The following is a 14,853-nucleotide window of genomic DNA, read 5'->3' as shown; positions in this document are numbered from 1 at the left end:
CTGTGCGAAAAGACTCACAAGGGCTGCTCTGCCTCCCAAAAGTCCCATCAAGAACATAACTCCCACAGCCCCATGAATCTTGCTTTTCCCAGGCAGTACACCCTGCTGTTTGAGCAATGGGACAAACATGGCTTAAGGTGCTTGAAGCCCTCCTCTGCAGTGGAGTTCATTGGCCCTTCATGCCACCTACTACATTACGCTGACATTTCACCACCTGCAGCGCAGTAAGAACGCACCAGTGCAGGGGCTGGAGGTAGGAAGTTAGTGTACGCTCATCAAGTAAAGAAAGAAAAACAACTGCAGGGGATTAGAGGAAGCAGACCCAATACAAAAAAAAAATAACAAAAAAGGAAAAAGAAGGCCGGCTGCAGAAGCCGGGTTCACATTCGGGGCAGTCGGTCCCTACTAGCCACATGAGACTTCTCTTGCAAAACAAAGCGGAAGAGCAGGAATAGAAAGAAAAAGGAAACCAAGACAGGGAAGCAGAGTGAGGGGGAGGGAGAACCAATTGGAAACATGGCGCAGATTGATACCACGCCCAGGCACACAGGAAGCAAAGAAAATGGGGGTGGAGGCAAAGCGTAGAAGATGGACTAGAACAAGCATAACGTGCATTTGTAAAGCGCTCGTTCACCCAAGAGTATCATTCTGCTGAATAAGGTATTTATCACTACTCAACACATTGGTACTCATTTTATCCATCTTAGAAGGATGAAAGGCTGAGTGGACCTGCCGGGTTTTGAACCTGTGACCATGAGGTGGAACACAGGCCCCTGCAGTGGACACATTAGTCCACTAAACCACCTGACATGACCATCTTCCTGATCAAGGCCCATGTTTTTAGCACCAGAACGGAGCAAGCCAGACCTCTCTGATGAGATGCTTGACCGGTCTCTGGCCTCCGCCCACGCCCCAGACGTTGTCCAGGCGGATGATTTCCCTTTTGATGCGGAGGAGGACAGCAGCTCGGTCCAGAGCAGCTCTGCGAAGGGAAAGACAGGGGTACAAGCATGAGAAATGGGAGACAGGGAATGGCTGGTGACAGTCACTGCATATCTCAACTCGCTCACTTCCATCAGGTCATTTTTAATAACGCTAATTGCACCAGTGGACATGCATCACGAGCTCTCGGAGAGCCGAATGGGATGATGTACCGAAGAGTTACGTTGAGCACCCACAACTGGGCATACAGCCCGCTTCCAAGTGGACGACTGAGGCCAAGAGATTCATCATCTATTTCTGTGATCAAAACATTTTATTACATTTTTAGATAAATATGAGAAGACCATACATAAAAGAGCACCGAAAAAGGTAGATGCAAATGTACATCATTATAATAATTGAGTTAATAAATACGTAAACGGTAGAATAATATCAAGTAAGAGTTAATAAAGTGCCTATAAAAACAACAACTATAATTAAGTAATAAAAATAAAAAGGAAAGAAAAAAGGGAATAAAATTATTATACAAATTATTGTTAATAGAGCTACTAAATTTGACCAATATACCTATATATGAAACACTGAATCACTGTTAATACAACTTATTTAAGATGTAAAACTACATAATCATCAGGGGACACTTACTTTGTTTCAGCAGCAGTCCTGTTCTGGGGCCAGAGGCACAGCGGCTTATATTTTAACTTTGTACCAGCGCTCCGAGCACCAAGCCCACATCTCGCCGCACCCGCTTCGCGGGTGCCGCTTCGACGGGAGGAGTGAACACCAACTCAGCGGGGCATCTCTTGTGGCGGTAAGGCGGCAGTGGGCGCGAGGCGTCAGCGGGGCTGCGAGTGTGCGGGGACTTCATTTCCCAGAAGTCCCTGCAAGACCAAGGAAGAGCTTCCGGTCCGCTCTCCCTGCTGGCCCGCCCCCCGCCCCCCCCACGAGGCTTTTTAGAGGCGACCCAGTCCTCTGACGGGTGGGACACTTACTTTGTTTCAGCAGCAGTCCTGTTCTGGGGCCAGAGGCACAGCGGCTTATATTTTAACTTTGTACCAGCGCTCCGAGCACCAAGCCCACATCTCGCCGCACCCGCTTTGCGGGTGCCGCTTCGACGGGAGGAGTGAACACCAACTCAGCGGGGCATCTCTTGTGGCGGTAAGGCGGCAGTGGGCGCGAGGCGTCAGCGGGGCTGCGAGTGTGCGGGGACTTCATTTCCCAGAAGTCCCTGCAAGACCAAGGAAGAGCTTCCGGTCCGCTCTCCCTGCTGGCCCGCCCCCCGCCCCCCCCACGAGGCTTTTTAGAGGCGACCCAGTCCTCTGACGGGTGGGACACTTACTTTGTTTCAGCAGCAGTCCTGTTCTGGGGCCAGAGGCACAGCGGCTTATATTTTAACTTTGTACCAGCGCTCCGAGCACCAAGCCCACATCTCGCCGCACCCGCTTCGCGGGTGCCGCTTCGACGGGAGGAGTGAACACCAACTCAGCGGGGCATCTCTTGTGGCGGTAAGGCGGCAGTGGGCGCGAGGCGTCAGCGGGGCTGCGAGTGTGCGGGGACTTCATTTCCCAGAAGTCCCTGCAAGACCAAGGAAGAGCTTCCGGTCCGCTCTCCCTGCTGGCCCGCCCCCCACACCCCCTATATCATAGTCTCCGCTTCCCGCAGCGCGGGACGCAGCCCGGGCGAAGACAGGGCAAAGACTGGGCCGTTTGAGGCCGTTCGAGGACGGCCGAGGACTGGACTGGCCTACCCTTTTTCGCCCATTCTGCTATATCGTTAAATTGTGGTTGGTGTTGCTACTAATATTTGTAATCCATAGGTGGCCTTATTTAGGTTTTTATTGTGTATAAATATGTCTGTTAGGATAACCCGTAGCAAGACTGGTAAGGGAAACACTTCAATCAGTGGTCCAATGGACGATTTTATCACTCGTACCAACTTGGCCATTGATGAGGAAATTTCTAAATTGCAGACTCGTGTTTCTCTTGAGTTGGCAGCCGCTAGAAGATTATCGGAGGTAATTACGGTTTCAAAAAAATCTTCACTGGGGCATATAGCTACTGCTGTTACCCCGGAGCGACCCGCCACTCTTAAGTCATTAGTCCTGCAGGCAGAGGTTCACCAGGCTCCAACTCTACAACTTGCCTCCCAGGTCCTAGGGCCAGTTGTTGATGCTGGTGATATGATTCCACCTGTATTGTCCCCTGTGAAGAATGTTAGTTTTAATTTTTCTATCCCAGCAACTCCAAAATCTTTCGCTGACACGCAGGTCACTAGCTCTAATTTCCCCGACCCAGTAATTTTTAACTCATCCGGAATTAATTTAAATTCGGGTAATTTCCCAAAAAGGAAAAAGACCTCCCGGTATACCTATTACCGGAAGAAGGCAAGAGTTGCGGTGGCACAGTAATTAAAACCGCTCCCTGTACCAATCCCCGATATAACTGAAGGGATTATCCTTAAGGAACAGACATCTAGAAGGTGCCAAAGGGGGGGTTAGTTCCCACTCAAACCACAACCACACTCCAAGAGGGGGGCGCAACTGTTGAGGGCCAGGAAGGGAAGGACGGGGAATTTATAGGCATAGTTTGGGAAACACTCAAGAAACTCCTTTCCCCTCTTGCTCATAGACTCTCATCCATCGAAAACAGTTTGTTGGAGATGGAGAAAAGCATTATTGCTTTGGCCACTCTTGGCTTGAGAAGTCTAGAAAACCAGGGCATTGGGGTAGAGGATTCGATTTCACAGGTATCTTCTTCTTTTCCTCCACCTGTATTACCACCGGAACGTCCGGTTCCGAAACCACGAACTGTGGGTGTGAACCAAACTGCTGCATCTGTTAAACCTGTTGTCCCCTCCCGTTCTTGTTCCGTACCCATCCTAAACTCTATTGTAGTCCCTCCTGCTAAACCATGCCCCACAGAATCTCGCCAACAGTATTCCCAGGGTACTTCTGTAAAGAATAATTTTAGAGGGGGTTACATTGATCTTCCCCCAGAGGCAAATGATTACGTGGTCGTTTTGACGGGTGTTTCTCAGCTTGAAAATGGCCATTACGAGAACCATTGGTCCCTGAAGAACAAGACAATGCACTGGCTCAATGCGAACCGTGCAATTCCTAATGGTAGGAAGAGCAGAGTGCTGATGGTGCGTCGTGTTCCCTGGGTGGGCCCCACAAAGAAATCTATGGTTGGAGACTGTATAGTGGTGACCTTTGAGGACCCACATACAGCACGTTATATTTGTTCTTGCCCCAATGGTGAAGGTTCCCGTGTTATCCCTAGACTTTTGTCTTTTTTCTACCCTCCACCCCCTAAAAAACCACGGGACGATGGTTGGTCCCTGGTACAGCGCCATCCTTGGAGGATTTATCCCTCCAATTACCAAGATCCCTTTATGTGCTGGAATGGTCCACCCACCCAGAATAGGTTCGGTAGCCTTGAGGAGGTAGACTGACTTATAATGTAACCAACGTCCAATGTAGTAGCAACGGCCTCTACAACTCAGATTGCAGGGCCTCTTGTAAGTCCCCCCGTAATGTCTGATCACAATCTCGGACATATGGAAAGCCATTCAACTTTGACCTTAGCACGTACTGATAATGTTGAGGACTGCGCTGGTGCTAAGACCAGTATTTTATCTGGGGTACCGACTATTGATGAAGAGATAAGGATAGATGACCCACACCAAGATAGTGTAGCCCCCCCCTTGGCACCTATGCTTCTCACTGCCGAATCTGATTCCTCTGGCAGTGAGTCAATCCCAGAGCTGTTTTTCCTGTCATGGAATATCGCTGGAGTGGGCACAAATCTGAAAGACCCAGAATGGGCAGATTATGTCGACTCCAGTGACTTCTGCCTACTACAAGAAACTTGGGCATTGGATATCCCGCACAGGATGGGATACAAAACCTTTGGCATCGAGGCCACCCAGTCCGATAGGGGAAGGCCATGTGGGGGATTGATCATATGGCTTAAAATCACTCTAGCCATAAGAGTTGATCTCAGAGATACAGGAACCCCTGACATTCTGGCTTTAAAAATTGTATCAACTGAAGGGGGCGAATACTATATTATTAATGTCTATAACAGACCTACAGGGCATTCCAAGGCCTCGACCACCTTGGAAATCCTGGATACCTTTCTGAAAAGGGTGGTGGGCGAAGTCCCTGTGATATTGGGGGGCGACCTGAATTGTAAATTCGAACCGATCCTTGGGATTTCCGATGTTTTTCAAGATGAGGATCAAGCATATAATATCCCCCAGCTTGAGACCTCGAACTATGTCCCGTGTACCACTCTGGCGGTTCAATTACTGAGGCTAACAGTTGATCACGGCCTTAGAGCGTGCAATGGTCGTTTTCCCTCAGATCTTACAAAACAACCTACCTTTGGGAAATCAAAAAGTAGACTAGATTTTATCTTTGTTTCTTTAACTATTTGGCATTTTATGATTGATTTTAAAGTATCATTAAGGGTCGAGAGTGATAATTTTCCTCTGGAACTATTTATTGATCCACACATAATCAGAGACACCCACGGCCCCGCCTTAAGTGAGGTAGTTGCTGATGATCAATGTGAGCATGCACATACAATTAATAATAATAGACGTGCTTTAAAATGGCCGCATCTTTTAAGTGAGGGTAAGACCCTGGCTGCAGTTTACTCATTATTTGATAGGACTTTTACACCCCTAGTAGGACAACCCTTGTCTACTGATAATTGCGACCACTTTGTTGAGCTACATAAGGTTTTCTTTGATGAATTAAGAATCCATATGTCCAAATTGCCGAGGAAGAAACAGCAAACTGTACGCGTGGGATGCCACGGAAAACTTTGGTATGATCATGCTAGTAAAATGGCTAAGAGGAAGCTCCTAAATGCGATTAGAAGTAAATCCCAAGATGATGTTAGACTCGCCAGAGAGGAGTATAAGCGAGTCCAAAGGGTATCGCAGAAAACATGGGAAGAGTCAATTTGGGCTGACATGTTGTTTGCTGCAAAACATAACGATAATGTTGGCTTTTGGAGGTTGGTTGCAAACGGGGGGCATGCTGGTAGACCTGTGAAGGACTCGTTCATTGACGAAATGACATGGGTGACGCATTTTTCCAATTTGTACAAACCATATGATAATGGTAAGGAGGAGGAGCTCCCATGTTCACTTCCACTACCTGTATGTCTTGATTTTACTTTGGAAGAAACATATAGGGCAATTAGTGAATTAAAAAATAACAAAGCTCCCGGCCCAGATAAAATATCGGGTGACCTCTATAAACACGTACCTGAAGTTTGGGCTCCCTATATCAATCGTTTGTTTAATGCTCTGTCCGTAAGTTGTAATTTTCCTGATAGTTGGCGTGCAGCAGAAGTTGTCCCGATCTTTAAAAAGGGAAAAAGATCTGTTCCCTCTAATTATAGACCTATTAGTTTAATGGACATCCTGCAAAAACTCTATGCTAAGCATCTACTATTTAGGATAAATGACTGGTTGGAGGAGTCGGCTATACTTTCCAAATTTCAGGCAGGCTTTAGGTCTAAGACCAGCACGATAGACCAGGTCTTTAGATTTTGCTGTCTGTTTTGGAAGTATGTTCACATTAGGAAAGGTCATTTGTATGTAGCCTTTATTGATTTGAGGGCGGCATTCGACCTTGTTCCCTGTAATCTGCTCTGGAGATAGCTAAACACAGCCGGTCTGCCAGAAAGTCTCTTGGTCCACATTATCGAGTTGCACGCTAGAACTCACGCAAACATCAGATGGGGTCCGAAAGGTGAACTGACGCGAGATATCCCGATTAAACGTGGTGTCCGACAGGGATGCGTCCTGGCCCCCACCCTGTTTTCTATTTTTGTCAATGATGTGCCTGATTATCTTAATGCTTGTAACAATGATTCACCGCAGCTGAATGGAGAGAGAGTGCCTGCGTTGCTCTTCGCGGATGATACCATCTTAATATCCCAAACCAAGAAGGGCCTCCAGGCACTCTTAAAGTCCTTCAGCAGCTACTGTGTGACCAAAGGGCTAGAAATAAATGTTGATAAAACAAAATGTATGGCTTTAAATCCTAGTAGACCGGACAGAGGGAACCTGACCCTGAATGGGGAAACTTTAGGTACTGTGGAGAACTTTACTTATCTGGGGGTAGTACTCGATTCTAAGTTAACATGGAAGGCTCAAATCGAAAAAAGTAAGGTGTCATATGCTCATAATGCAAAACCTATAATCTGTAGATTGAATGCTAGTACAAGCAAAAGTATAACTCCTGTACTTGAACTCTTCAAATTTAAAATTCAATCTGCCGCCTTATATGGGGCTGAGATATGGGGACCTTGGGCCAGGGAGAGTTTTCAAGGCCTTGATAACAAATTTATGAGAACAATTGTAAAGGTCCCAACCAGTACACCACTAATACCTCTCCAGCTCGATTTGAATTTCAAACGAACCGACCACCTAACTATCATAAGACCATTAATGTTCTGGATAAGGATTTGGTCCACTCCAGAACTGATAGATTACAGGAATGGTCTTCAAGAAGTATTGAATTTAGATTCTTTCAATTCCCTTCGGTGGTTCGGGCATGTTAAAAAATGGTTCGATAATCTGGGTTTGTGTTCGTTCTGGGAAAACCCAGAGAATTTACCAGCCTCTGCTAAAACCATGGTAAAAAGAGCATATTGGTGCTTTATGAACAACAGACATGCTCATGAAAGTAGAATCGGCACCTTAACTAAACATTTTTTATCCTTCAAAAGTGAACCGTGTTTTGAATCCTTCTTGGACGAAATAGAGCCTCCTGTTGCCAAGACCCTCTTCCTGAAGTTTAGGTATGGGAACCTCATGCTGAATTCCAACACCGAGCGTTGGACAAATAAAAAACTGGATTGTCCTAATAGTACAAGTGAGAGATGTCCTATGTGCTCAGATTTATGCAAGGAGAATGAGGTCCATATGTTATTTATATGCAAAGCGTATTTGAAAGCTCGAAAAAGATGGCTCAAACCTATGTGTGTTCTCTTAGGAACCAGATCTTGTTTTACAGCATACAGGATCTTAAAAACAAATACTGCACAGTTCATTGTATTCAGTATCAGTAGGTTTCTTCATTCGGTTTTTATTGTCCGAAAGAAATTGGGACAGGTGCTTTGAAGCTGGATTGATTTTAAATACTGAACTTTGCTGCTAAAAATTGTACTTCCCTGTTAAATGAATGATGCTTATGATTCAATTGGTGAAAATAAATTTTGCACCTTATTATTGAAATTATTGTCCTAAATGATTTGATGCACGTATATTGTTAAGATATATGAGTTAATGAATGTATATATGTGTGTCTTTTATGGCCGTTGGCCGAAATAAATAAATAAATAAATAATCATCAACTGGTTTCCAAAATAAATGATAATTAGGAGTGTTGTAGGGGACGCAGGATAAAGTCAAATTAGCTCCTCTTCTAGTAAACATCATCTATGCCCACCGTGCATGAATTGACAGTAATGAGGCATTTTTCCAAATGGAAGGAATTGATTTTAAAGCTACAGAAATCAGTAAATATAGAAGTTTGCTATTAATGACAGAAAATTTGGTGGAAAGTGTAGTTGACCCACAAATTAATATAGATATTGAAATTTTATTTTTGTGATATTCAAAAGTTTAGTAACAATCTTCCAAACCTCTTTCCAAAATGCATCAACAATATGACATTCATAAGCATATGTCGTAACAAGCCTGTATAGAGAGAACTATTCCAACATTTGGGTGAATTCAAAAGTTTTCTATTAAATAACCTTAAAGGCGTCCACAGACAATTGAATAGTGTAAAGTAATTAGTTTGGTTTAGAGAAACATGCAGCAATCCAGAGATACTATTCAACCAAATGTTCCTCCATATATCTATGGAGAATGACCAATCTAATTCCTTATTCCAAAATAATGAAATAAAGTTCATATTGTGCCCTTAATAATTGTTCCATTTTTTTTTTTGTATTAAACAGTGACACAGCGTGGGATGACGAAGAAAGTGTTTGAATTTACAATTCTAAACCAGAGGTAGCATTTATAGGAAAATTATTTGGCAATGAATCAGGGATTGAATTACATGAGCGTGCCTATTTATAAATATCTGATGGTTGAAACTTAAATGTTTGCTGTAATTCATCAAAAAGCATTGTTATGATAAATATTTTATACATAAAAAAATACCAGCTTTAATCCAGGGTTGTCAAAAGTTTGAGTGGCGAGCTAGTTTTAACACAGGTTTATACCAGAACGACAAATTTAATGTAAGTGATACAAGATTTAGAGCAAATTTTCCAATTTCCTATAATATTAATTTTGTAGACTACAGTATTACTGATCTTTTTAGCAAAGCATTAGAGTTATTCATGGTGAGCAATGCAGGTAAAGGGAATGGCGATATCAAACTTCGTTCAATACGAAGCCATGAAGGTGAATTAGGAAGCTCCGTATGCTAAAACCATAAGGTACTCTCTTTTAAAATAAACACTTTCTGATAATTAAGGAGATTCGTTAAACCAAAATCACCATTGCTTTGAGCCAATTTTATGAGATTTGTTATTCCACATAACGTTAGAAATTAATGTGTCCATATTTTTATAAAAATTAAAAGGAAGTTGAATAGGTATCATAGAAAGAAGATAGAAAATTGTTGGAGCAATATACATTTTTATAGCACCAATTTCCCCCACCTGGATAAATGTAGTGCAGACCATGTAAAGATTGCTTAATGGTATGGGAAAATAATATACCATGATATTTAAGTTGGTCTTTCCGACAAATAATTTCTTTGTTTGGGAGCATATCAGGTGTACAATGAGCATTTAAAGGAAAATAACATCTGTTGTATTAATGTTTAGCGTATGTCCTGAAATCAGAGTACGTGCTAATTAAATATAATAATGGAAGATTCTCGATAACCAATATATAGGAGTATATCATCACGTTTTATTACGGACGTTATTTATAGTGAGGACCTCAATGTCCATACAGTTCCTAATGACAAATAGTAAATGTTCAATCGCAAGAAGAAAAAGCAAAAGGTGATAAGGGGCAACCTTGTCTAGTGCCCCGAAACAGGAAAATATTATTGGATATTTGACCGTTAACCAAAAGTCTGGCAGACGGACAAGAATATAGAGCTGAAATCATAAGAATAAAAGAAGTGCCAAAATTAAATGCATACAAGGTACGGAAAAGATACTGCCAATTAACTTTATCAAAAGACTTTTCCGCATCTAATTCCAGGACACCGGCTTACAGTGATAGTGATGATGCAACTTCAATCGCATGAAATAATAATCTTACGTTACTCACAAAATGTCTATTTTTCATAAAACCAGATTGGTCAATTTGCATGATGGTAGGAGTACAGAGGCCAACCTAAGTGCAAGAATATTTGCATAAAGTTTAGGGTCTTAATTAATTAAAGAAATGCAGTGATGATTTGAAACAATAGCCAGATCTTCATTAGGTTTCGGGAGGACTATAGTAAAAGCTCTAGTAAAGGACCCAGAAGTTGATCCTGTACTAGAAAGGTAAGTAAATAGTTTGAGTAAATGAGTTGAAAGGTTAGGAGGAAATTCTTCATAAAATTTAACCGGGATACCATCTGGACATGGAGATTTAAGTAACTTAAGACATTTAACAGCTACATAAACTTCATCTAAAGTGATTGGTAAATCTAAATTATTTCCGACGGAGAAATTTTAGGTAAACCACACTTCTCTAAAAAATTATCACTATGCAACGTATCATTAGGAGGAGGTTTAATATATAAAGTTTAAAAGTAATTCATAAATTCATTAACTATTTCTTTATGGGATAAAGTGATTTGACCATTAGAGTTATGGTTAGCATTAATTTGAATGTTATCCTTCTTAGTACGAAGATAATTGGCTAAAAATCTTTCATATCTATTAGCAATAAAACAGAATTTAGCTTTTTGATTAGAGATTTGAATGCCTGCCCTACTGCTTAATGTGGAGTTTAATTCATAACGAAGTTGTTGTAATTGTACCTTATATTTGATGTGGTCAGAGGTGAGGAAGAGATGTTCATACTTAGCTATTTGCTTATCTAATTCTTTAATTTTAGAGTTCAATGATTTATTATTATGTGCCATAATAGATATTGTCTCCTCTCTAACATATGGCTTAAATGCATCCCATCAATTTACACCGGACGTAAAACCCTAAGGATTAAAAGGAAAATAGTCATGTATTGGTGATAAAAACATTTTTTTTCATTAAGGATAAACATTGGTATTTATGCGCCATCTACCTTGAGCTTTTTGACATAAAATGCATGAAAATAGCGCATAATTAGAGATATCAATATTCTGGATAGTAGGATTAAAAACTGAATGTATTAATTGATGGGATATTAATAATCAATTTGAGAATAGGAATTGTGAGGATTAGAAAAAAAGTAAATTGTTTCTCCGTTTGATGGTTCAAACGCTAAGCACCTAAACAATTTGGTAGTTATAAAAAAAGGATTTAAGAGTGAAGTAAGTCTTTGGAGGGCGATATTTGGTTTGGGAAGTCCCATCTAGAAGAAGAAAAGAAAATACTTTATTGTTGATTAATAAAAATCATTACAACGAACAAGTTACTTACCTTCCGTAACGATATATCTGTAGGCAAGATTAGTAGTGATAGATTCCTTACCTTAAAATTACCCACCAGGTGTCAGACTGGATCCTGAAAGTTTTTGTCAGCAGTACCCCTTCGTGTAGGAAGGTGGCGTTGTGCGACTCCGGGTCCGTCGTTGGCGTCGTGGTCGCTGAGATAACGTCGTGGTAGCTACTGACACCGCGCGGACATCAGTTCTGAGCACGACTTTCCGAGCCAGCCATGCAAGATACTGACCACTGCTGCCTTGAAACTAGGGCCTGAAAAGGATGACCTTAACCCTAGAAATCAGTTCGCAGAACGGGGAGGATGGGTGGGGCGGTAAGGAATCTATCACTACTAATGTTTCTTACAGATATATCATTACCGAAAGTAAGTAACTTGTTCATCTGATAGAAACACATAGTGATAGATTCCTTACCTTAGAATAGACACCCCAGCAATACCAACCCCGGGGCTGGGTCTGCGAACCAAGATCACACCAGGAAGTCCCAGAAAACAGAATGGCCAAAGAAGCCGTCTCTACGAACTAGGCTGTCCAGACAATAGTGCTTAGTAAAAGTGTGCAGCGAGGCCCACTTAGCAACCTGACAGATGTCTTGTAAGGGGACACCACGTCCTAATGCCGTAGTGGCTGCCATCGCCCTGGTGGAATGCGTGCGCAGCCCCACCGGAGGCTCCTTTTTAGCCAGAGAATAACAGGCTTTAATACACAAGACGACCCATCGGAAGATAGTCCGCTTGTGTACGGCCTGACCTTTCTTGACGCCAACGTAGCCAACAAAGAGCTGGTTATCCACCCGGAACTGTTGTGTGCAGTTCAAGTAAAACGAGAACGCACATTTTGGGTCCAGAAGGTGGAGCCTCTCTTCCTTCTGGAAGGATGTGGAGGCGGAAAGAAGGTGGGCAAAGTGATGGTTTGCCCGATGTGAAAGGCAGTGACAACTTTTAGCAACAAGCATTTGCAATGCAATAGGTCTCGCATTAGGAAAGTTTGAGCTATTGGTATTGTAAATGACAAATATTTTATTTATGTGTTGGTTTTGAAAATAGCGAAATTAATAGCTTTGTCATTTACAATGCCAATAGTTTTAACTTTCGCAAATGTGACATTGTATTTACATGACTTAGATGTATTGATATTACAAATAACAATGGCTTTTATTTTTTTAAATACTGCTTAATACATATGGCCCAAATCACTCAGCTCTTCTTATCAATGCACACCAATCCCTGCCTGCCTTTGTTACTGGATAGTTATTAGCCCTACTGCAGTCTCCATCGTCACGACACGCCCTCATGGAATTTTCAGCTCTTCTAATTCACTTCCGTCGTGAAATGCAGTAGCGCCACCAGAGTGTCTAGGCCACATAGTTAGAGCAAGAAAGGAAATCATTCCCCCCTGCCCTGCCAGCCGCTGTTTCAATGATAAAATACAGCAACAAAATCCATGCGGGCCTCTGAGCAATGGTGCAACGGCGCCTGCTGCGTCAACGGAAGCTTCGCACCTGATGACTGACAGGCCAGGCCTATGACTGATTACTGCAGCTCAGTCGCGACCCGTCTTGGTTGTTGACTCCTGCTCTCCCAGCCACTGTTAAAATTGCAAAAATAGAAACGCAGGTACCGTGTGCCAGAGTACCTGCTTGTTTCTGAGAACTGCTGGTACTCTCAAAAGTATTAGGTGACTCGAGAAGTGCAGGTATTCTCACTGTCACAATAAAAAAGAGCCGGTACTCAGTACCGGACAGTACCGGCCCAATTAAAGCAACGCTCCCAGCAGTGCACATCAATTGTGACATGCCTCAACTTCTGAAAACTCCCACGTCACTCAGAACAGGTGAAAACAGGCAGCTACACCCTTTTACTTGTAGGACCTGGCGCCCTTCAGCATGACAATCTGCCCCACCTCAGCCTCCCCTCAAGTGCCCGGTAAATAGATTGTGATCCTTTCCCACCACCAACCCCCTACCCCCGTTACCTTTCTCTTTAATAGATCCACTCCTGAGGAGCACTCGATGTCGCCCACGCGCCGCTCTTTTCATCAAGTTCGCCCGCCAGGTTCCAAGTAAGTCCCAAACTCTGACAGGGTCTGCGCCTTGAACGCCTGCCTCCCTTCATGGGACCATCTTCCCCCTCAAGACATTAATTAGGCACTTCCGGTAGGACACTCTTCTAATTCAATATGTCTTAATTCACATGACTTCGTATGATCGTCCTCCCAAGGGCAGCGCGGGTCACCCCGTCTCTTGGTCATCGCCAGACCCGTCCTCCTGTCCCGACACCAAGGCATCAGCAGAGAATCTGCCAACAGCCTTTATCGCCGACAGACTCCAACCAATAACGCGGACACAACACTATTTACGTGATGTAGAAACGGGCATTCAGCAGAGCACCCACCATATACTTAAATGAAGGCCACACGAGTCGTGCAGAAAGTGCAATAAAGTGTCCAATTAAGTACCTTCCCTTATTATGATGTCACATGTAGGAAGAGGGTGGCATCAGAGAGAAACAAGTTGCTAGGACTGAAACCGAAACCTTCCATGGGGCGGGACTTCCGTCTTCGGAAGCCCGCGCGCCCACGGAGAGAAGCAGTGCTGGTGATGCGGGGCTCCCATGCCCGAGGGAGAGCCCCGCGAAGGCTGCAAGAGTTTAGAATGGCGGTAAGTGGGGCTTGGTGGGTAGGGCGCTTGTATGTATGCCGTGGCGGCGGGGGGGGGGGGGCGCTTGTATGTATGCGCGGCGGGGGGGGAGCGGGGGTGGTGTCTCTGTATGTGTGTGTTCGTGCGTGTGTGTAGGTGCGCTACTGTGTGTGTGCGGTGGGGAAGTAGGGGGGGTGCGCGCGTGTGTGTGTGTGTGTGCGCGCCTTCCTGCCTGCGTGTACATGTGTGTATGTGTGTGTTCAGGGAATCTGTGGCAGGGGACGTGCACGGCGCCGGGCTGGGCGTGCGCGCACACGAGGTCAAATCTCCGGCAGGAGAAGCGCGTGACAGTCTGCTGTCCACATTCCCCCAAAAGTGATAACATAAGTTGTCTCGCAGACAGCAAAAGCTTCGCTTTTGCCTAGGCGAGACCTAAAAAGGATGGACGGGTTCTGAGCACAACCTTGTCCGGATGGACAGAAAGAAAAGGAGGTTTACAAGAAAGAGCCTGGAGCTCGCTCACTCTCCAAAGCGGAGGTAATGGCAACCAGGAGAGCAGTGTTCGAGGTTAATAGACGTAGAGGACAGTTGTGAAGAGGTTCAAAGGGAGCGCACAT

At 43.9% G+C, this 14,853-nt stretch overlaps 1 protein-coding gene across 2 annotated transcripts in view; it reads right to left on the bottom strand.

Moving 5' to 3' along the window:
• LOC144821582 (programmed cell death protein 4-like) overlaps positions 1–14,853 on the bottom strand; it is a 135,682-nt gene that overhangs the window by 47,151 nt on the left and 73,678 nt on the right. For both annotated transcript variants that reach the window (XM_078678791.1, XM_078678792.1), the window contains exon 8: positions 868–982. In XM_078678791.1, coding sequence (XP_078534917.1) covers positions 868–982 — 115 coding nt within the window. The remainder of the gene's footprint in view (positions 1–867; positions 983–14,853) is intronic.

Source organism: Lissotriton helveticus, chromosome 2_2 (genome assembly GCF_964261635.1).
Source record: "Lissotriton helveticus chromosome 2_2, aLisHel1.1, whole genome shotgun sequence".
Classification (NCBI taxonomy): Eukaryota; Metazoa; Chordata; class Amphibia; order Caudata; family Salamandridae; genus Lissotriton; species Lissotriton helveticus.
The sequence above is the reverse complement of the archived record's forward strand: the minus strand, read 5'-3'. Positions and strand labels throughout refer to the sequence as shown.